Source organism: Bolinopsis microptera, chromosome 7 (assembly GCF_026151205.1).
Source record: "Bolinopsis microptera isolate Bmic1 chromosome 7, MBARI_Bmic_1.0, whole genome shotgun sequence".
Taxonomy (NCBI): Eukaryota; Metazoa; Ctenophora; class Tentaculata; order Lobata; family Bolinopsidae; genus Bolinopsis; species Bolinopsis microptera.
In genome coordinates, this window is record NC_087078.1 from 14,069,535 (window position 1) to 14,092,876 (window position 23,342).

Genomic DNA, 23,342 nt, shown 5'->3' on the forward strand with positions numbered 1-23,342 from the left:
TGTTTAAGGATGACGCCAGTACCAGCGAAAGAGCGAGACAGGACCATTTCAATGGCCGCTGAGGAGGAGATCATGTCAATATTGAAAGAGCGGTTGAAGGAAATTACTAACAAAACTCCTCTAGAAAAACAAGAGGTTTGTTAATTCTTATTTAATATGGTAATAATACTCTGTAGAAATAGAGCTTGTCTAGAGCTACAGTACTGCTAAATTATATAATTATATATCTTGATAACGCTGTACCAAACCGCTCTGTACAATAACAGCATCCTGCGATCATTGTTTGTCATCATATTACATTATACATTACTTTTGGGTTGACCAGACAAAGCGGTGAAGCAGGGTGGAATATTCCTAAAAAGGTGGACAATAAGGCGGAATTACATTCCATAAGTACATTACTATCTACACTACAGAACGGTTAAATCATTTGAGTAGGTAGTATTTGAATACTACCTACTCAGATGATTCTTCTAGAACCTTCCATAGAACGTAAAATTAAATATAAAGTTGTTCACCTATCAGCGCCAACTTAAGGACAGTAGAATTGTTTAACACAAGTAAAGTGAACTGCTGTATATTGACAGTAGACATTGACTCGACAAAATGTACGTTTTCAAAACTGGACACTTAAGCCTAAACACCGTACCAATAGAAAACTCATGTTACCAAATTTACAGTACAACTTATATTATCTGACTACTTATCTCCTTATCAATTTAATCCATGTTCTTTATAATGCTAGTGCATAAAATAAATAGTAACTGGTGATGACATCCCCAGTTTTACTTTTGGTACGCTGTCTGGTTCCACAGTACTGTAGTGTCGATAGTAATGTAATTTTAATGTAATTCCGGCGTACAGTCCACCTTTTTAGGAAACTTCCGCTGTACTGTCAACCTTCACAGTATCTTGGAGATATAGAACTGTCGATATAACTAATTTGGATCGTGCGATATTCCTATCCGGAATGATGATTACATCAAACTGGGCACATCATTAACATTGCGGTTATTTTCAGAACGTCTCTCGAGAACTAGATAATTTCTACAGACTGTACGGGAAATGGCGGGGTGGTATTTCAGATGAACTGATCTGGGATAAGATCAGGCCACTTCCTGAATCAATGTTACAGGTATAATATTATAATATTCAGAATACATGTTACAATGTACAACAGTAACCATGCCAACACGTTACTATGGCAACACACTACACCTCATGTGTTTAGCACGTGGCTCCAGATAAATTACTCGCATACCTTAGCATACGTATGTAGCTTTTAAAATTATAGTCTTACGTTCGCTCGGATTACTGACTGAACAACCTCCATACCTGTGATCCAGATGGCATTATAACGTTGTTTCCAGCTCAACAATCTCACAATACCCCCCTCTCAGCACACGGCGTTGCAGTGATAATATGTGTCAACAATATCTGAAGCATTCCTCACTTTCTACTTATTCTCCATCTTCTAAAATAGACATTTCTAACATATATACGCAGTGTATAACCCACATAGAGGTGTTGACATATTCTACCCTACCTGAATTTCACTCGACCACTGCCCATGAAAGGTAGTGCGATATACGTTATATTTTATGAAGGAGCAGTGTTTTGTTCGGTTTATTGTGTTCGAGGCTGTTAAATTCGAATATGTCTGTCTGTGCCGTCTAAAGGGACCGGGTAAAATGAGAAAAGTATGCTCAAGTCACCCAATTCCTAATCTGATCTGACCTCCTTGTATTCGTCAGTGTCTGACTTGTAGCCTACTGCTGAACGTGCCGCATATTTACTTGTGGCCTACTGCTGAACGTGCCGTATAGTGTCTGACTTGTGGCCTACTGCTGAACGTGCCGCATATTTACTTGTGGCCTACTGCTGAACGTGCCTTATAGTGTCTGACTTGTGGCCTACTGCTGAACGTGCCGTATATTTTCAAGCTGAATTTGTGATACCTTAATTTGTGTCCGACTATAGGACGAGCTTACATTTCAGTGACTCATATTAAATCACTGCTCCTTCACGAATAAGGGTATAATTTAGCTTCTAACCTGTCTCCAGTAGAATGGTGTCTAGAGCTTATAATATTATAATTTCTTCCTAGTACCCTGTGTTGATTTACGAGCAGTGTTTTGTTAGTGGTAGTCTTACTTCGCTCGGCTCTCTGACAACTTCAGTCTCGTTACCTTTTACTTTTGTGTTTTAATTTCGCAGATTTTCAATGAACTACTCTAGGCTCTTGTTAGATATAATTAAACATTAGGTCGAGTCATAAATTAATTGATTGATTAATCACACAATCTCCCATTGTGTGTTGTGAGGTATTTCAACATATTTACTGCGAATTCCTTTGAAGATTGCAAACCATATGAAGAACACAGTTATTACAATAAAACACAGTGTTCTATTATAGCGACCATTTAATAAAAACGTTGTTTTCCATAATATCAAATTAACACATTGCCACCATTTGGTGTGATATCCAATACAAAGGTTATTGTGTTACGTGTAACATGTATTGTGTTACGTGTTGTAGATAATAATAGAGTTGGTAACCAGTGTAAACGTGTAACCTGGAGTAAAATAGCTCATTACTACTATACCGGTCATTATATTATTACGTTGCAACACTTTTATGAAGTGGCCATCCATGTTATAAATATTATAAAGTACAGTAAAATAAATGTTATAAAGTACAGTAAAACCCCGGTTTACTGCGGTCTCCCATTTACCGCGGCACTTTTCCCCACAATAAGGGTTTTACTTACATAATATGAAATAATTAAACCCCCTAACTCCGCGGTTAATAGGGGATTTACTGTACAGTGTACATAGAGATAATAGCTATAGGAATCAAATGTCAGATAGCAATGTAATCCAATCAATTTTAATAGCTTTTAATATTTAAATCGCAAAGATAGCATAAGTAAGGGTAGGGTTACTTGGAATAGAATAAACTTGAAATTAAGGAATTCCATTGAACCAAATGTATCTTAATATTTTAATAATATAGCATAAACTGTAAGAGAAAGGTGGAATGGGATAGTCACGAATAGACTAGAACTTCAAGAATACCATAGAACCAAATTATACTCCGCTATGTATAATATAGATAATAGATATATAAATATTACATATTTTGCATTGCTGAGTAGAATTTAGCTCGACGGTATTCTTTAAGTTCCATGGTATTCTACTTTCTAGGCTACTCTTGACATTCTAGTATATTCTATCAGATCTAGTTATAAATGATCTAGATTATTCGATGGAAATTGTTCATGCTGTACGGGATAAAACAAGCCAGAAAAACTTGGTATTTTAGAAAACTTACGTAACTAGTTATCTGATTATTTTATAGGGTACTTCACCCAGGGCTGAATTATATGTACATTATATGTCTTGCAGGGCTACTCCTCGCTGAAGAAAGTTGATGAAGATGATACTGAAGGGATCTCCAAACTACTAGATAAACTTGTAGTCCTCAAACTAAACGGAGGTAAGTTAAAGGTGTTGTTACATGTATCATCCTCACTTTGGTGGAATTAGGTGGGGGCCGGGGGAGGGGCGGGGAGTTGTAATTAGGTGGGCTATGTGAGGTTTTGTGGCTTAGACGGAATTAGGTGGGATTAGGCAGAATTTGAGGGATTTATTGGGGTTAAAAGAGATTTGGTGGTAATAAGAGGACTAACTTATGTCATCATCACTAACAAAGCACATTCCATTGCAATTCCTGGTTTTCTTATCTGTGGTTTGATAGATTAAAATATATACATTACATGTTGTTTGGTAAATTAAAGCATATTTTAACTTTTCCAGAGCGAGATTTTGATAAGTATCATGAAGGTAACCTGCTGCTAGATACACTATCTTTTTCTTTTAATTCTATTTAATTCTATGTATCTTACTTATCCAACTAATGTACGATTGTTTAATAAAACAACAATTTTTTGATAAAACAAAAATAAAACAGCAATGTAATGGTATTAGAAGTAGTGTTAATGGTAATATCTTTAATTGTTATCAGTTTGGTAGCTCGGTGTAAACTCACATCTGAGATCGGGTATTACATCTATATAATAATTCAAAGAATTCCTTTTGCACGACCGCACACGTGCAAATTAGACGAGGAATAGGAATTTGCATAGTAACCATGGCAACGAGGGTTGTTACACGCACGTGCACGACGCACGTGCAATGATTGTTTTAACTTCATTTCGATCGGTTTTGTGGTAATTACGTTGTGTTCAGTGCGAGCTACATTTTAATGGGCTGTTTACTCGGTTGTGACGGATATTTTTTGATGCTATAAAAACTGACTACCAAAGAATACTATTACCTTCCTCCTTCCTGTGATCACGGGCTATCTAATATTATTATATTCTATTGTGTATGTTCTTATGTTCACTGTTCATAGTCCATATCTTCTCGTCCTGATCAAACACTGCATGTTGTTATTTACTTTGTTCTTTATTTATTTATTTATTTATTTATTTATTTATTTATTTATTTATTTATTTATTTATTTATTTATTTATTTATTTATTTATTTATTTATTTATTTATTTATTTATTTATTTATTTATTTATTTATTTATCTATTTATTTATTTATTTATTTACGTATTTATTCATTTATTTATTTATTTATTTATTTATTTATTTATTTATTTATTTATTTATTTATTTATTTATTTATTTATTTATTTATTTATTTATTTATTTATTTATTTATTTATTTGTTTATTTACTCTGTTATTTACTGATATTTTGTTAACCACTGATTTGAAATTAAGGTGAGAATATTTGGATATTATGATAACAGCAGAAACTCTACAAGCACTTAGATAAGACATTTATTGCAATAAAATGGCGCACAATCCAACCTGAAATAAAAGTTTAAAATGTAAGCAGCAAGAATCAATCGTTTCCCATAAAAGTTACCAAACAGGAAGTTATTAGTACTCCACTGTTTCTGTACAATTAGAAATAACTGTTTGGTCAAGAAGCACCCACTGCAGATTATAATAATGGTCTCATAAAAGCGCATAAGATTTTGTTGGTACGTGATATCCGGGTGTTGTACTGCTAGCCGCTAGAGTCTTCAGGCTTGTAGCCTGTAGCTTGTACCGCTCGACTGGGTGTTCTAGTGTATTCCAGTCTATTAGAGAACTTCTACAAAATTTTGAACATTTTAGCATTCGGTGGTTTCTTAAATATTGTTCCGATTCTTTAAGATGCGGATTGCAAGATGTTGAATGTGCTGTGCGCATGAACTCACTATGTAGTATGTATGTAACAAAAGACTTTATATCAAGATGTAACACCGTGTTTTTGTAGGTTTGGGTACAGGAATGGGTCTGGGAAGTGCCTGCCCAAAATCCCTAATCAGAGTTCGAGAAGAATCCACTTTCCTTGACATAACGATATCTCAAATAGAGGTAACGGTGCTTCCTACTTTCACTATTTAAGGTTTTTACTAAGTTACACTCAGTGTTGCTGTAATCATATCAACGCGATTAAGGTATGTTATTACTTGATTGCTTTACAGTACATGATTGAATTACTATATTATATATAGATATTATATACAAATATACCCCTTTATTAGCTTTCCAAGGCGTGTAACGCCACGTAAGCATGAGTTTTACTTCCATGGGCTGGTGCAGTGTGGCTCAACTCCTAGCTGCGACCTTCTGTTCACTGATAAATTTAAATATGTAATTCTAAAATTTTTGCCGTTTTTGATGATCCGAAGTGGCATACACATAAAGATTAAGAGGCGGTTAAAATTTTCAATATCTTGTTAAATATGAAATTTCACAGAATGGTTTGTGGCATTGTGATAATTTATTGTGGTTTAAAATATAAGGACACGTTCATTTGAGTTTGAGGATATTGGTAAACAAAAATAATAGCGTTTTTGACGATAGTGGCTTAATTTTGACATCTATTAACCTAGCACGTTCAGAAGTTCTGAACATTAGCCGCGTAACCCATACTCCCATATGCACTGCTCAGAAAGAAAATCTATTGTTGTTAGGCACTATAATGGTTCAAATGTCACATTTTGTGTGACTTATTTAACTGCAGTTGTCTAATTATCATTCCTTGGTCTGAAACATAGTAGATTAGGTCAATCTAACAATTATGATACAACATTGGTTAAAGGGCACGGATCGAACGGTTACAAGGCAATATTTAGGTAACTTTGTCACACTCAGAATACCATACCTCTATTCTACTGTGAGGTGTCCTCAAAACCCTTTTTACTCATTATTTGATGGTTGATCTACCAAGTACGGAGTACCAATCATAGCCCTAAAATATGTTGCTTTGAATAGTAAGCTAATACAGGCACAATGAGGTTAATTCTGTCACAATATATGGAATTTAAAATTTTGGGCGAATTATTTATATCTGATTTTGGTTTGAAAGGCGGGAAAACTTTACATGATGACAATGTAGTTGATGCAAGTTAAGATCAGTTGATGTTTACATTGTCACAAAAATTATACGAAATCGTTACAATGATTATATAATGAAATAGTCTCTTATAATAAGTAATAACTCTTATAATAACTGATGTGACAAAGTAAACATGTCTTGCCCCTATTTTGAAGATCTATATATTCTATAACTCTATTAGAATTTAACATTCTTTCAGAAAAAATTGGTAGAATATTGTCCAGAACATCAGAGCTCAAGTTTAACAATTTTAGGTTAAATTTGTCAAAATCACTAAAAATGTGACAAAATTAACTTTCCCTGCCCCAACAATTTCAAGATAGTGTGTAAAAATTAGCATAGGCTGCCTTATCACCTGCTTATTACCTAAATAAATCAATCCAAACTACAAAAAAATATATGTTAATGTGATGACGATTACCTAACTGTAATAATAACTGATGTGACAAAGTAAACATGTCTTGCCCCTATTTTGAAGATCTATACCTCTATTAGAATACTATGTAATTTTATCATCAAAAAAATTTCGATAAACTAACTAGTTATTTTGCCAGCAAGGAGCTGACAGAGTTATAATAATTTTTTTGTGACGAAATTACCCTATTTTTGACCATGTTGTGGTAGTTTAATTGTGACACTGTTAACATATTACCACACGTTAATGATTTATGTGACTGGTGCATGGTACTAGCAGTGTTGTTTGATCCATAGTACGTAATACAAAGGGTTTAAGCTGGTATATCATTATTTGTTCAATTTCACACATGTTCAGATATCATCAAGATTATGTGACAAAGTAAACTTGTCTGTGCCTTCTGTGTTTTAATTCCTTGCGACTATATGATATAATAACAATTCCTAGCACTTCCAGGCCATTAACTAAACCTACACTACTCAGCATTGCTTATCAGGGTTCCCTAAACATTGTTCACATATTTTCTTAAATGTGTGACAGAGTAAACCTGAGTGCACCATCTAACGAAAAAAGTCGTCAAATATGTAGGTAATGGTCATATGTACACATCCAATCAACTGGACACTCAAAATTTTGGTCGAAAACGGCAGCAAGGGGTCCATATTTACTCTGTCACATGTTTATAGTGTGACAATGTAACCATTTCCGTGCCGGCCGTATTTAAGCGATATCTTATCACCTGATTAAGATATCGTTATGTGACAAAGTTAGCCTAGAGGATGAGACGATTATCCTAACCATCAAGGGTTTGTGTAATTTCATAGTGTGACAAAGTCAACTACACTGTGCCTTTTAATAGGGTCACTTATATTTACCAATATCCTCAAACTCAAATGAACGTGTCCATAAATTAACCACATAAATCTGAAATGGAAGCTGTGCAAAGCTCCCATAACTTCATAAAATATAGGCTGGTTAACGTGAAGAATCTTTTTAAGCTTCTTAAACTATGTTTCCCCTATTGAATCGGTACACACACTTATTTCTAGCTTCGCAGCAGCTATTAGTTTATATGTTACCAATGAAGCAATTGAAGGGCTCGTAAAATTAGAACTTTTTCTGTCACCAAATTGTCGCTTTAAGCGTGTGTCAACATTAAGTCACAGGGGTTCAAAAATTGGAAACAGTAATTTTTTATAGGAGAAGAATTTGGGCTCGAAATTCGGAGTATTACATATCGTGGTAAGGTTTTTGGCAAATTTTTGCGATTTTCTCGAACTTTTTGACAAATTTTGCCACGTAACTAAGCTACGTGGCATAATTTCAGAAGTTGAGTAGTTAAACGCCAATGTTAAACCTATCAGTCATTGTCAACAATCATGGCTAAAAATTGTGAGAATTTTAAAAAGTTTTGGTTACGAAGTTGAACAAATTAGGATTAGATTTGTTGCCATAATCTAATCACTGTGGTGGAAGTCAGAATGACAAACTTTGAAAAGCTGTGATCTTTTTTTAGACATGACTGTACAATGAACAGACATGTCTAAAGCGAGTAGATATTCAATATTTACTCATGAGTTCACGTCTATTCTCCAAAAATAAGAAGATATCCAGTATTACCACACAACTTCACGTCTCGTAGCAACTAATTTCAACTTTTTCCCAACTGTTAAAACTGTTATCGTAGAAAGTTTGTCGAAAGTGAGGTGACTTTCTCATAAGGAAGCAGCTTCAATTGGCATCACAGTTCATAACCATATTATCACATCGACCCATGAAACGGGCACTGAAGTCTGGGTATTTAATGTCATTAGTGTACGAGACATGGAATAATGAAGCGATAGGCTTGATGTTTAAAGATATACTGCCATGTGCGTTGGAAGAAGTATAATTGACATGTTTCAGAATTTGAACGAAAGTTATGGAGTTAGTGTGCCTCTAGTGTTGATGAACTCTCTGAACACTGACAGTGAAACTGGTCATGCTCTTAAGAAATATAAAGGTTAGTTTCACGTGCTCTAAAGAAATGTAAAGGTTAGTTTTAAATGCTCTAAAGAAAGATGAAGGTAAATTTAGCGTACTATAAAAGTTCCTCCGATATCGAATGATCGTTATAACTGCTCTATGGCGTGTGGATCTAGAATCTATCATTTAATCATTTGATTACAAATTAGATTATTAGATTAAATTTAAAAAGCACTGTCCCATTAGAATAAACCTAATTAAGTGTGTCTTGAGAGGATGGGTGGTTTACAATGTTGAAACAAAGTCGTTAGTTAATTAACTTGGTAGGAAAATATTGAATCACTATATGGCAATTTTGTAAACTCTGATATAAGTAGTATATTATCAATACTCGCTATTACAAGTATTAGCTGACGTTGAGTATGAAATTGACAAGTCATAATTGATGGTATTTCTCGGTAATCACACTGTATATCGACATACACTGTATATCGACACCCCTATATCGCCAATCGATATACAGTGTGATTAGTGCACTGTATGTCGTCATATGATCCTTGTTATTATCAACATTATGAATAATGCACCACACGATCCCTTGTCAAGCTGGGATCTAATCGACTTTAACAAGCGTACTAATGGGGTGGACCGACATTAGCTATGATAGTTTTCATTTCTGATAGAAAATATGTATCACAGAGGCAAGAATTTGTGCTTTGTCGTGCCGAGGAACTTTCTGTAGCAAAATGAAATTTGTCGTACCGTTCCACGTATCCATAGTACACCGTGTCAATAGCATAGTTACCCGTTTTACTATTCGGGACATGCAGTGCTGATTTGTTCGAAAAATGGAACGCGCGATATGAGATATACAAATTTGCTCGCGCATCAAAAGTGATTATCCGGCCGGGCCGGCGCGGCCAGGTTGCGCGCGCGACGCGCTATATTTATCCTTTTCTAATTTATCTCTTTTAATTTATTCGCTCTCGCATATTTGTGTCAATAAACCGTTTGCACCACTATTAGGATCCACCGACATTGTTCATGAATTCAACTGTTAAACATTTTGAACAGTAATCATCCTGATAAATTGATGTCGGGTGCCATTTGAATGTGCGTCTGAGCTACCGCCTACGAACTTTATTCTTTTTCGATAAGCCACGAAATTGGTCGACAGTGTACTTTTGATAAGTTTTTTGTCACCCGCAGGATCCAACGTAGAGGTGTTGACATATCTACAAAGTTATTACCCCAGAATAGACCGTGAAACTCTATTACCATTTGTAAAGGACTACAATGACGACGGCAATGACGGGTATAATATTAGTCTACTGTTCTACTAACAATTGTATATAACAAACATCGATAAACAATTGATAAAGCCATATTCTGTGATTTCAGCCATTCATGAGGAGTAAATTTGTATTTAATTGATTAATTCATAAACTCTGGATTTACGCTTCTAATCAATATAGATTCTGAATGAGTCAAGACGACAATTCAATCAAGTTGAATGTGTTACTGGTTTATTATACTAACATATAATATAATAAGTTAACGTTATGATCACTCCCAGATGGTACCCACCTGGTCACGGTGACCTTTAGTTAACTTTATAATCACTCCTAGATGGTACCCACCTGGTCACGGTGACCTTTAGTTAGTTAACGTTAAAATCACTCCCAGATGGTACCCACCTGGTCACGGTGTTAGTTAACGTTATAATCACTCCCAGATGGTACCCACCTGGTCACGGTGACCTTTACGAAAGTCTCTACAACTCTGGGGTTCTTGATAAACTTATTGAGATGGGAAAAGAAATCATCTTCATCAGTAATATTGACAACTTGGGTGCTACCGTTGATTTGAGTGAGTATTATCTTTCAAAAAGGGGCATAACCGAATTTGGACGTTACACCATTGCTGAAGATTGATTGTTACATAATAGTTCCATGCTGGAGTGCAGTGACTCAATCAAGATTTTGTGAAATGAATTTTACTGCTGATTGTGATATGATTTCTTAATTTTACCTATTAATTGTGTATTAAAATAGTTAACGATAAATAACACTACAGATATCCTGAGTCATATTGTAAAAAGTGGTTGTCAGTCTCAGTTTATTGCGGAAGTAACCAACAAGACCCGAGCTGATGTTAAAGGTTAGATAATATGTATTATCATATAAACTACACAACTCTAGAGATCATTGCTCTGCTACTTCTCTAGTTCCTGCATAGTATTTCTACTTTCTGATTACTGTGCGGCATCTGGGGGTTTCAAGCGCTTTCGTCAGAAAACGGCAGAGTCGATGTTATATGATTCAGAATACAGTGAGTTTCACTTTCAGCTATCTATTTATAAACTGCTGTTTTTACCACATAACTTTAGTGTCAAACTTCAGGTGGAACACTAATAGATTATAACGGATGTGTAAAGCTGCTAGAATACGCACAGGTAATGCACATTCTTATCTTCTTAAAAACTCTTGATTATTAAATAAGTTTAATATAATCAACCAATCCAGAGCCTTATCTTTACATCCATTAAGTTATTATAGCTGTCAATTAACAGCGACTCTTCAGTTCGTTTTACTACAATAAAGGAGATTAAATAATCCTTGTTAGGTACCCAAAGAGCATGTGGACGACTTCAAGTGTGTAAAGAAGTTCAAGATATTCAACACAAATAACCTGTGGATCAACCTGAAGTCTATCAGGGAGAGAGTGGTACAGGGGACTTTGGAGAGGGATGTAATTGTCAATCACAAAGCTCTGGGTGATGGTAATTATTATGATATCACCCACTTTATTTATCAATCATTTGATTTTTAACCTTGAAAGTAAAAACCTATTTTCATGACATAGCTGGAGTAAAAACCATATTTTTATCGAAACAGCAGTAATAATTTTGGTTAAAAAATCCAAACTTATAGTCTTCAAGGTCTTTCTATAGTTCGTTAGAACTCAAATATATTAAACATCATTTCCTGCATTCAACAGCTTTTCCAGACTTGCAGCCGAGAACCCTAATTTCACAAAACAAATATTAAACTTTCAAAGTGAATCTTATAATCAGTAAATATAAACGTCTCCATTACGTGTAGAGACCTGCTTCATCTCTAGTGAGACTGGACCACAGTGAGTATTGACATCCTCTGATTTTCTCAACACAATCGACAATGTCTCTGAGAGGTTCATTTTCACTTTGATAGGTCTTGGCTTGTTCTTTTTACCCTGTCCCACCCGATCGCAAGTAATAATATCTGGTTTAAGCGAAGTTTCTGGATTGAAAGTTTCTTGCAGAACCTCATTAACAATATTGTCTAATCGCTTTGGCTTGTCCCAATTAAATTCGAGTTCTTCGGCCCCGAAAATGATGAGATTTTTTGTGCTTTTCTTCTCCGGAAGGAAGGATCTTATCACCTTTCTCACTTCTCTCACTTTTTTTGAGTTAATCGTTTTAGTGCAGCCCTGTTTGGCAGTCTTCGTCCAACTTTTGAGTTCTTTTTTCAAGGTTTTACGAGCAGCTTTTAATTTCACTTTCACCTTACTCTCGGTAATTGAAGGCAATCCCTCTTCTTTCACCTTCGTCTTACAGTCAATATTCGCAGAGAACCTAACCATTTTTACCTTCACCTCACTCTCAGTTCTTTTAGGTAACCCCTCTTCCTTTATGAGCTGCCCATCACAACGTTTCAAAATGCTGATTTGGCCAGCAGTAGAGCTGATCACTAGTCGGGTTCTTTTTCTAGCCACCAGTAGTCGGTAAAGAAGGTCTGCATACACTTCCTTGTTAATGTCACTCCTCAACACAGATGATTGTGTTATCTCCTCTACTCTGTCCAGTTTAAATGTGGTGGTGATACTGTCCAGAACGGAGCTCAACTCTTCTTCTGGCGTTTCTAACTCAGGGCTTATTTCTTCTTCTGCTGTTGCTAACACTGAGAGCATCAACTCTTCTGCTGTTAGTAACGCAGAGCTCAACTCTTCCTGTTTTGTTTCGAACGCAGAGCTCAACTCTTCTTCTGCAGTTTCTATCACAGAGATTATCTTTTCTTCTGCTTTTTCTGACTCAGAGCTCAGCTCTACTTCTGCTTGTTTTGACTCAGAGCTCAAATCTTCTTCTGATGTTTCTAACAGAGAGCTCAACTCTTCCTGTTTTGTTTCTAACGCAGAGCTCAACTCTTCTTCTGAAGTTTCTATCACAGAGATTATCTTTTCTTTGGCTGTTTCTAGTACAGAACTGGAATCCTCTTCTGCTGTTTCTATCACAGAGCTCAACTCTTCTTCCTCTGTTTCTAAAACCGAGCTCAACTCTTCTTCTGTTGTTTCTAACGCAGAGCTAAAATATTCTTCTGATGTTTCTAACACAGAGTTCAACTCTTCTTCTGCTTTTTCTAACACAGAACCCAATGCTTCTTCCGCTGTTTCTAAAACCGAGCTCAACTCTTCTTCTGATGTTTCTAACAGAGAGCTCAACTCTTCGTCTGATGTTTCTAGCACAGAGCTCAAATTTTCTTCTGCTTTTTCTGACTCAGAGTTCAGCTCTACCTCTGCTTGTTTTGACTTAGAGCTCAAATCTTCTTCTGATGTTTCAAACAGAGAGCTCAACTCTTCGTCTGATGTTTCTAGCACAGAGCTCAACTCTACTTCTGCTTGTTTTGACTCAGAGCTCAATTCTTCTTCTGCTGTTTCTGACTCAGGGCTCAACTCTTCTTCTGCTTGTTTTGAATTAGAGCTCAACTCTTCTTCTGATATTGCTAACTCAAATCTCAACTCTTCTGCTGTTTCTAACACAAAGCTCAAATCTTCTTCTGCTTTTTCTGACTCAGAGCTCAGCTCTACTTCTGCTTGTTTTGATGCAGAGCTCAACTCTTCGTCTGATGTTTCTAGCACAGAGCTCAAATATTCCTCTGCTTTTTCTGACTCAGAGCTCAACTCTTCTTCTGCTTTTTCTGACTCAGAGCTCAAATCTTCTTCTGCTTTTTCTGACTCAGAGCTCAACTCTTCGTCTGCTGTTTCTAACACCACAGAGCTCAACTCTTCTTCTGCTTTCTCTAAAGTCCACTTTGTCGACTCCATCAGCTAACAAATATATACTGTATAATATAAAAACTGTAAATCAACTCACATCGGATAAGAAATAACACACAAGGGAAACAAGCCAGTGAAAGTTCCCGGCCTTAGCTGCCAATTTCACTTTAATTACGATCCTAATCAAATGAGCAATCAGTAAATCAAATCATATCCAAGGAGTATTAGTACGGCATTTTCCTTGCCTCATATATTGCACAGATACAAAGTGCATTATTACATCAACCAAAACTTAGACTATGCAACGAGCAAAACAATCATTATATCCTATTACATATATTATTATACTATAATTGCACTGTATGAATATTTAATTTGTTATTTACTTTGTCATTAATATATTGCTAGAATATGTTGCTAGAACATACTAATGTTCTAACACCAAATTACCTATAAAAATGGATAGAGCCTTCATATTTAGGTAAAGTGGGTGCCCCACAAACTAACAAACAAACAAACATTAGTATGAGAGATAAAAGATGTTTTTGGCAGCCCTATGAACAGTTTTCAATATATATGAAGGTTTCTCCATTTTGGTTGGTAATATAAACTATATACAGTTATAGATATATCTGGGCAATATGTGTGGTCTAAAAACAGATGCTCCATCGCAAATCGAGCTCAAAACTCAAGATATATTCCAGTAGCAGGGAGGTGTTGAGTGTGCACTTCGCTGTATAGAGATTTTTGCTACTGAATCGGGTTAAATAGGTCATTGGTAACTCAAATCACCGAGGGGGGAATTTTGTGTCGCTAGTCCCAACCCTGTGGAGCCACGCCCATATTTCATATAAGACGCGTATGTGGAAAATTCGCATCTCAGCTTCTAAAGGGCTTAGAGACTTAAACTTGGGCTTAAAAAGACCGCAATATGCATATTTATATTAGCACTATGAAGGTACTGAAGCCTTTAGGGAATCAGTATTTGAGAAAAATGAAAAAAACTAATTTTCACCAAGGCGCGATGGCAATGACAGGCTTCAAGCTACTAGAATTCAAGAAGTTGAGTATATAATATGAAGTAAAAAATGTGCTGGCTTAATCTGACAGAAGAGTTGCGACATAAATAAAAGCTTACAAATGATCAAAATAACTTATTTGTACTGAATAATACACAATTTTACAAAATCGCAAATTAACGTTAATAAAGCTCAATAACTCGAATAGCGAATAATTAACGGACTTCAAACTATCAACGCTGCGTGTAATGTAATGATAAAATTAGTTATTTAAAGTTGTCGTTGGCCTTGACATTCCCCTTTCGCAGCCAAGATAAGAATGTGAATGTATAGCTCCTCTTCTGATTTTTCTAAAATAGAATTCAACTCTTTTTCTGCTGTTTCTAAAATTGAGCTTAACTCCTCTTCTGATATTTCTGAGTCAGGGCTCAACTCGTCTTCTGCTGTTTCTACAGTCCGCTTTGTTGACTCCATCAGCTAACATGTATAGTGTATAATATAAAAACTTTAAATAGATTATAAATTATAGCATAGATACATACATCTGGGCAATATGTATGGTCTAAAAACTACAAAAGATGCTGCATCACAAATCAATGGGCATTACAATTACATAATACATAACAGCTTGCTGGATCGGGATGTTGAGCTCAAAACCCCTGTCACAGCTCAAGATACGCAATTTTACAAAATCGCAACCTAATAGAGCTCAATAACTCGAAAAGCGAATGGTTAGCGGACTTCAAACTATCAACCCGCCATGGCCACATAATGTAATGATACAATTAGTTATTTAAAGTTGTCGTTGGCCTTGAGATTCCCCTATCAGCAGCCAAGATAATAATTAGAATGAATAACCTGCTCACGATCCAGGATATCTACTTTAACTTGTTCTACATTATAAGTTAGCTTAAAGAAACCACGCCGTTAGTATAGTTTAATAGAGGTGCCGTTTCAATGGTATCATCAGGATCTGAAATATCTAGTGATATCTCCGACATAATATCTCTCGCACACACGTGATATATGTTGTGAGTTGAAATCAATCACACTATTGATTTAGTGAATGTTGGATATAGTGCCAGCTGATGTGGGACCTGAGGAAAACTCTTTGTTAAAGAATGGGTAGCAGCGCGGCGCGAAGTATATATTAGTATAAACGTACACGTATGTACATTATATAACCTATGTTACTAACGTATCCTAGCAATTTTACTAACGTTTTCTAGCTAACTTTAACTCAGGCAGGAACGTAATTCAGCTGGAGACGGCAGTAGGAGCAGCGATTAAGAACTTTTCTGGTGCATTTGCGATCAACGTGCCTCGCTCTCGCTTTCTTCCCGTCAAACACACTTCTGGTACGTTGCTATGATAATGTCACGTTGCAATAATGACGTCACGTTGTGATGGGATGACGTCACGTTGTAATGGGATGACGTCACGTTGTGATGGGATGACGTCACGTTGTAATGGGATGACATCACGTTGTGATGGGATGACGTCACGTTGTAATGGGATGACGTCACGTTGTATTGGGATGACGTCACGTGATGTTCTGAGATTACTGATATCTAGTTTTACCCCACCTGACCACAATTCTGTTATTCAAAATTAAGTTTTTACTTTTCAGCCTTAAATCCAATTTAGATAATTACTTAATTAGATAATTAGCCCATAATAAGGTTACAATACATAATGTTCTCCTAAATATATCCCCTCCCCAGACCTGCTATTGGTGATGAGTAACCTCTACTCATTAGAAGAGGGCGTAATAGCTATGAGTCCTGACCGCATGTTCCCTTCCACTCCTCTTATTAAACTAGGACCTGACTTTAAACGGATCCAGGACTTCCTCAAGAGGTAACAACGATACTAAAATATTTAATTTCGGGCCCTTGCACATTCTTAGTTCGGGGCTACAAGTCAGTGTGTGGTTGTTTTCCCTAAATATTGTGGTACTGTTTTTGGGTGGAAATGTTCAAGATAAACATATAATTTCAAGAAACAAACTCGCAGGTTCCAGACAATCCCCGACTTGTTGGAATTAGATCACTTGACAGTGACTGGAGATGTTCACTTTGGGAGGGATGTGTCTCTGAGAGGAACTGTGATTATTATCGCTAACCATGGAGAACGGATAGATATTCCTTCTAACTCACTGCTGGAGAACAAGATCGTCAGTGGAAACTTGAGAATTCTGGATCACTAGTGGTGTTGCAATGACGTCACGCTGTGTTGTGATGACGTCACGTGGTTTCGTTATGACATGACAGAGGACAGAGCTGGACTCGTCAATGCAGATTATTTTTTTAAAGATATTTATCGGGTTAAAAGGTTTTTATATCAAATATCTGGGGAGGGATGTTAAACGTCTTGGAGGGTTTATTCACCAGAACTTATTGGTTTTTAAGAAAGAAAAATAATTCTGCTAGGATCAGCCGTTTAATAATAGGTTAACATTTTCTTCCTTCCGTTTTTTACTTGGAAGGAAAATTATGAAGTACTAATATTAGTAATATTTAGTGATATTTTAGGTGATATTCCTTATGATATTCCCAGTGATTTCTTGATTGATAAGGGTTATTTGTTTTGATTATAATTTCGAATATGCATATTTTAATATTTTTGAATATTTAAGATATTTGGGGTGGTCAGGACGATTACATTTGCATGCGTTTTATGCATGCGGTGTGGAATGTTGTTTGTACGAAACTGGATCGACGCGATTAAAAGCTATTTTATGGCTTTATTGCAAGCGTGGGCACTAAACTGTAATTGCATTTGTAGTTTTTATTGTATTTTTGTTGAATGAAAATCAGTTTTATATCGAGCATGCAACTGAATATAAAACACATGGCTGTATTATAATAGTAGAAATTTAAGCACGATTTATGTCTAATACTGAAGCGCATGTTTAAAATTATGTACTATCCACAGAATGTTCAATTTATACAGATATAATTTCAATCGGCATTTTATGTTTAGGCCTAATTGGTAGTCTGATGTATTATTATTTAATGTTAAATCATTTTTATTCGCAACAAAAGCGTTTGTAAAATTAAATTTTCAAATACCTTATATACATTAATTATCAAATTACAAATTCAACTTCCGATGTCTGTAAATAACAATGTTAGTAAGTAATAATGAATTGTGTGATTTTCTGTCCACATCGTGTTTCATTGATTCCTTCAAAAGACTTGACGATGACGTGTTTTAATGACGTCACGTCGTATTTTGATGACGTCACGTCTCAGATGCTGGCTCCAAAAAACTTGGTGTAATTCTCTCTTAGGCTTTGTAAATGGTGTTTGAGCTTTTCATTCTCCGACATCTGGTTTTGTAAATCTCTTTGCAACATCGCTATTCTGCTCCCTGTAGATAATAGCTCATTTAAGAATTTGATATAATTGAATTAATTTAAATTAAATTCGACTTGAAACATTTTAAACACAAATTTATTCCTACATTGTTTTAAAACCTTATTAATCCGAAAATTAGTTAAACAAACAATTAATTTTATTTGCTAAAGAAAATGCTAACAAGTATACTATCCTAGCTATGTGAAACATAAGCGCAACCGGCAGCAACGTGTAAGTTTTATTATTCAAGTTTAAAGACTATTTACTTAGGTTTATACGATCCCCGAAGCCCAACTATAATAAGGGACCGTGACTTTTATTTCTCAACACATTCATTACAAGTTTATATATTGATTGTGGTCTCTTTATTTTTCAAGTTGAAATTAAATAAGGTGGCGATGGTAGTAATCAGAAAGTGTACTAGTGTGCTTTGAAGGCAGCCACAATTCAGCTCACGAACATTTCCCCTACATTTAGTCCGTGATTGTCTGTTGTAACGGGATCTGATGGACTTTTTGTGCCTATTTTCACGTGACTTGGTGATGTCAGTTAACTTGGTGACGTCACGTGTCTTAATGACGTCACGTGTTTTAATGACGTCACGTGTTTTAATGACGTCACGTGTTTTAATGACGTCACCTCGCGTGCCTCTTAAGCTATGTGACTGTTGGGAGGGTACCCTGGCCACGACTACTCCTGTTGAGTGTTGGTATGTGGGTTAATTCCCGTCAATCCTTTGCATTTTATCAAAATAGGGGGTACAAGTCACGTGTAATATCTATCTGCTGGGCCGGAGCAATAACCTTATTCTTTAAATAAAAGGTTAATGTTAAAAAGTTAATGTTATAATGCTAACAATGTTCCTACCCTTATCATCCTGTGCTATTAGTCGCTGATAACGCCTGTTCTCCTCCGCTATCCTATCCTTCTCTTTCTCCATACTTTGCAGTCTGGGAATTTCCCTCATTACCTAATTACCAATTAAACATATAATTGGCCTGCTGTGTAGCTGGTAGCAGCGACTGTAATAGTCAACTGTATTTTGTCCTGTCACGTACATTATATTTTAAAGCATTTTCTTGTTGCCACAGATCATTCCTTCGTGCAGCTGATGATTGCTTACCTATCCTCAAGTAGTGCGGTTTGCTGCTGGGTCGTGATGCTTGCTTCCTTTAGTCCTGCTTTCAGTGCATCGTTCTCCAGCTTCATTGCGTGGATCATCGTGTTAACCTGGAGTAAGTGGGGCTGTTGCCATGGTAACAAAATATTTTTAAACTCTGAATAATGAGTATCGCTGTCATTTTTAACACGTATCTTCCAAGCGGACAAATACAAAACCTGTATATCAAATGATCCAAGAAACTCCTAACAATTTGCTATTTAACAGAACATTTTGTCAATGTTGTTAAATACGTCAAATTTTCGTGAAAGAATACGACGTATTCGGTTCTAATAAAGAATACGTCGTAATACGCCGGAATACGGTAATTTCTATGGATTGTTAAATACGTCCACGAATACGCCATAATACGCCGTAATACGCTGATTTGTCAAAATTAAACATTACAGCTGCGCGCGCGCCACCCTAATCATTGATCATGCATTAAAGGAGTGCAGTTATACATGATAACTTAAATTTGTAATCAAATTTCATGGATAATCGTAACAGGCACGTAGACAGGGGGGGGGGGGCTAGGGGGCGGCAGCCCCCCCGGAAAAAATCGAACCCCAGAAAAAAGATAAGCCCCCTAGTCCCCATGGTCGCCTGGTAACTGGGCTGTGTTTATGACTGCAGTCAGTCAAAGATTTGAACTGTGGATTAGTAAATATCTGTCATAACATCCAAGCAAACATTCTAAGATTCTAGAAGACTTCTATAAATAGTCAATAGTGTCCCCTAGACCGTAGGAAATGTAAAAATCTTAAGACGATGAGGCCTGAGTAAGTCGTAAATTCTGTCTGGAAAATGCAGATTGCATTTGTGAAGTTACCAAATTTACGTGAGTACTTGATTCTTTTCAATCCCAGTTTATTGCGGTCCTACAAATTTCTTTAATGCCAAATGTCGTCTAAAACACCCTGTTTCGCAAAAGTTTTCCGGGGGGCTGCGCCCCCCTAGCCCCCCTTGCTCGCTTCGCTCGCTGCGCAGCTGCATTGGACACGTCGGCTCGCTTCGCTCGCCGACAGCCCCCCTCGAAGAAAAATTCTGGCTACGTCCCTGAATCGTAATACGTCAATTTTCGAGGAGGAATACGTATTCGTATTCCAATACGTATTCCCTCCTAATACGTATTTAACAACCTTGCATTTTGTACAAAATGTTGCTCAAACCTCGGAGATATCGTTACAAGCGTTAGTCAGGTTAACACCCATGTGAACCTTTCTGTCAGGATACCCAGATACATTAGGTTGGGTTGGAACTGACTGCTCTTGTACAGCGTGGTCTGCGTGATGTGATGACGTCGCGTGGTGTTGTGTTGACGTCACGTGGTGTTGTGATGACGTCACGTGTGCAGGAGTAGAGGATATAATGGGTGTAACTAAGGGTTCAACATTGTAAGCCGGGGTTCGTGGAGAATGGGTAATGTTTTGTAGGGATAGTCTCAGTTTATCACTCTCCAGAGCTATCCGGAGTGTCTCAGATTCACCCAGTCTCTGTTTGAACTGGTGGCAGAGCTGCTTCATGTCCAATAATTCTAGATCCTGTAGACGTAGTGGGAGTATTGTAAGATGTGGTTACAATATTATGAGATGCTCCACAGATATCAATGAAAACTGATGTTTTTTGAGGTTCTACAATTTTCACAGTAGTTATTTTGCACATAGATTGCTTTACATTTCCAATGTCAGATGATACTCGATGTATCAGTTAATAAGGCAGAAAGATTTGAAAATAAACTGCCCCCCCTCCCCCCCCCCCCCCCCCCCGCCCCCCCTTAGCAATAAACCCACCCCATTTGCACCCTAGCATTTAAAACTGACCCTAGACTGCACGTCTCGTTCAAGTCTGTGAATCTTTAGGTTCCTATCCGCCGTGTCCTCACTAAACGACACTTTCTTAGGACTCCCTGGTCTGAAAACCATATCTGGTTCACAGTATCTGCTCTCCAAGTCTGAGATCGTATCTAGAGTATCCTCACTATTTCTCTTCTTCTGAGATAATTTCTTGGGAGAGCGCGGTCTGGAAGGGGATGCACGTGGGGTGGGGTCGCGCCGCGCAGGAGGGGTGTCCCATCTGACCGGGGAAGTGTTAATGCTCTTGTCTTCTCTTCCCCCGTGTACTGGAGACCTGAAGTCGTCCTCTTTGTAAGAGGAAGACATGTCCCTTTTCTCTGGAGTTACACACCTGTCCCTCATGTCCTGTCTCATATCTCTTTTCTCCTTCCTCATATCCCTGGGAGAGTTGTTTTCCACCTCCGAATCTGGGAGCGTCAGATCATTGAGCTGAGGTCGGGGTGAGACTGGTCTGGGAGAGAGGATCTCCTTGTAGACAGGACCGCTTCTTGTTATTGAGCTATCTCCTCCGCAAGCTTTCTTTGTAGTCTCGCTAAACAGTATATCCTTGAGAATCCCCCTCTCAATATTACTAGCATCCAGCAGTGCTTCATTCCTCCTAGCTTCCCATACGTTCTCCCTTGTGCGCTCCTTCTCCTTTGCTTTAGAAGACACGTGTTCAGCCCGCTCCTTCATTTTAGGACTAGGAGACCCAGCCCGCTCCTTCATTTTAGAAGGTTTGTCAGGAGAGTTGGCTCTGCGTTCTTCTATCATCTCTTTAATAGCAGCCTGACGTTGGACGGTTGACGCGGTCTCTTTAATGGGGGAACAGTAAGGTTTATCCCTGCAATTATTAATATTACTTATAAATCAGAAATTTGTTATAGGATTAACATAACCAAGAAAGGCTCAGTTAAATGTGGTTCTGAACATCTTAACGATGTTGTTTTCAGCCGAATCAGTATGATTGTTGCTGTTATTAACTACCTGTGTTTAGTGTAATCTATCTCCTCGTTCTCTGGACTGGTAAAGTATCTTGGAGACTTCAGGTCCAGTTTGCTAGCAGGTGTAGCAAGGTCCAGCTTCTTAACTGCACTACATTTCTGTGGACTAAGGTCTCGGGGCTTCTTACTCGTTTTACTGCTGCCGCTTTTCGGAGACTTGTGAGTCTGAGGAGGGGAAGGTGAGGACAAAGGAGGAGGAGGTGAGAACGGCAAATAAACTCGGTATTGGCAGAATAGTGTGTTTAAAACAGTTCTCTGTATTTTTATGGGTTATTCACGTTGTTTAAGACAGCAAGGTCCTTAGTTCTGGTCCTTATCTGTTTAGTGTTCAGAAATTTGCTGTGTTACCTGTTAATGTTGGCGGATGGCAACCCCTACATTATTATGGGATATTTGTTACCCTAGTAAGTGATAAGCCGCCAGATAATCCATGTTTATTGTTTACCTGTTAATGTTGGCGGATGGCAACCCCTACATTATTATGGGATATTTGTTACCCTAGTAAGTGATAAGCCGCCAGATAATCCATGTTTATTGTTTAACCGTCTATTTGAAACCTTTTGAAACAGCAACTTCTCATATGTTTCCAGAACATCACTCATTTAAAAAGCTAAAACTTGTTGTCTTTAAAATCCTGGCATTACAGTTTGTTACCCTGGAAACACCTTCATAAAAGTTTCAGTTTGATGGTTTATTGTCCTGGCAACTCATTCATTGTGATTTGTAACCCTGGAAACCCCTTCATAACATAGTTTAACAGTTTGCTAACTAAACGTGTATCTAAACGTGTAATTCGCTGCTTTAGACTTAAGTTGACTGTTAATTAAATTTAAACTTGGGTAATGGGTATCAGTTTACAGTATTAGTTTACGATATCATTAATGAACAATATATTTTACCTTGTTCGTACTAGAGTAAGATTTCCTCTTGTTGTGAGGAGAGTGAAGAAGTGAGGAGTATTGGGACAGCGCTCCTGTCATAGCCTTCTCTTATAAGTTATAATTTATGTTATAATAATTAATCTGTAATTTAAATTTTATCCTACTGTTACCAAACGATTTATTATCAGTTATCGATCGAAG

General features: G+C 37.0%; 4 protein-coding genes across 5 annotated transcripts in view; 1 reads left to right on the forward strand and 3 right to left on the reverse strand.

Moving 5' to 3' along the window:
- Positions 1-18,068, forward strand: LOC134818620 (UTP--glucose-1-phosphate uridylyltransferase-like). 2 transcript variants are annotated; one of them, XM_063828258.1, is made up of 14 exons: positions 9-135; positions 1,022-1,135; positions 3,409-3,499; positions 3,820-3,846; positions 5,340-5,440; positions 8,788-8,884; positions 10,057-10,162; positions 10,583-10,716; positions 10,924-11,007; positions 11,250-11,302; positions 11,473-11,629; positions 16,145-16,258; positions 16,625-16,760; positions 16,917-18,068. In XM_063828258.1, the coding sequence occupies exons 1-14, from the start codon at positions 10-12 to the stop codon at positions 17,107-17,109; spliced, it is 1,533 nt and encodes a 510-aa protein (XP_063684328.1). In that variant the 5' UTR covers position 9; the 3' UTR covers positions 17,110-18,068. The 2 variants fall into 2 exon arrangements, with proteins under 2 accessions (XP_063684329.1, XP_063684328.1); XM_063828259.1 differs by lacking the exon at positions 3,820-3,846 and having other exon boundaries at positions 1-135.
- The window catches only part of LOC134818305 (radial spoke head protein 6 homolog A-like), a 97,312-nt gene that overhangs the window by 54,661 nt on the left and 19,309 nt on the right, over positions 1-23,342 (reverse strand). The gene's annotated exons all lie outside the window — the stretch shown is intronic.
- The window catches only part of LOC134818308 (dynein regulatory complex protein 8-like), an 88,550-nt gene that overhangs the window by 45,905 nt on the left and 19,303 nt on the right, over positions 1-23,342 (reverse strand). The window lies entirely within an intron of this gene.
- The window catches only part of LOC134818731 (uncharacterized), an 11,479-nt gene continuing 5,930 nt past the window's right edge, over positions 17,794-23,342 (reverse strand). Inside the window, exons 3-9 of the mRNA XM_063828376.1 lie at positions 23,160-23,248; positions 22,244-22,425; positions 21,245-22,100; positions 20,594-20,965; positions 19,386-19,492; positions 19,130-19,212; positions 17,794-18,275 (exon numbers count right to left, since the gene is read on the reverse strand). Of these exons, the coding sequence (XP_063684446.1) occupies positions 18,154-18,275; positions 19,130-19,212; positions 19,386-19,492; positions 20,594-20,965; positions 21,245-22,100; positions 22,244-22,425; positions 23,160-23,248 (1,811 nt within the window). The 3' untranslated portion in view covers positions 17,794-18,153. The remainder of the gene's footprint in view (positions 18,276-19,129; positions 19,213-19,385; positions 19,493-20,593; positions 20,966-21,244; positions 22,101-22,243; positions 22,426-23,159; positions 23,249-23,342) is intronic.

Coding starts and splice junctions, on each gene's coding strand:
- LOC134818620 (XM_063828258.1), top strand. CDS start 10: ATGACGCCAGTACCAGCGAAAGAGCGAGACAGGACCATTTCAATGGCC. Junction 11,303..11,472: donor AGCTGCTAGAATACGCACAG/GTAATGCACATT, acceptor AATCCTTGTTAG/GTACCCAAAGAGCATGTGGA. Junction 16,259..16,624: donor TCCCGTCAAACACACTTCTG/GTACGTTGCTAT, acceptor TCCCCTCCCCAG/ACCTGCTATTGGTGATGAGT.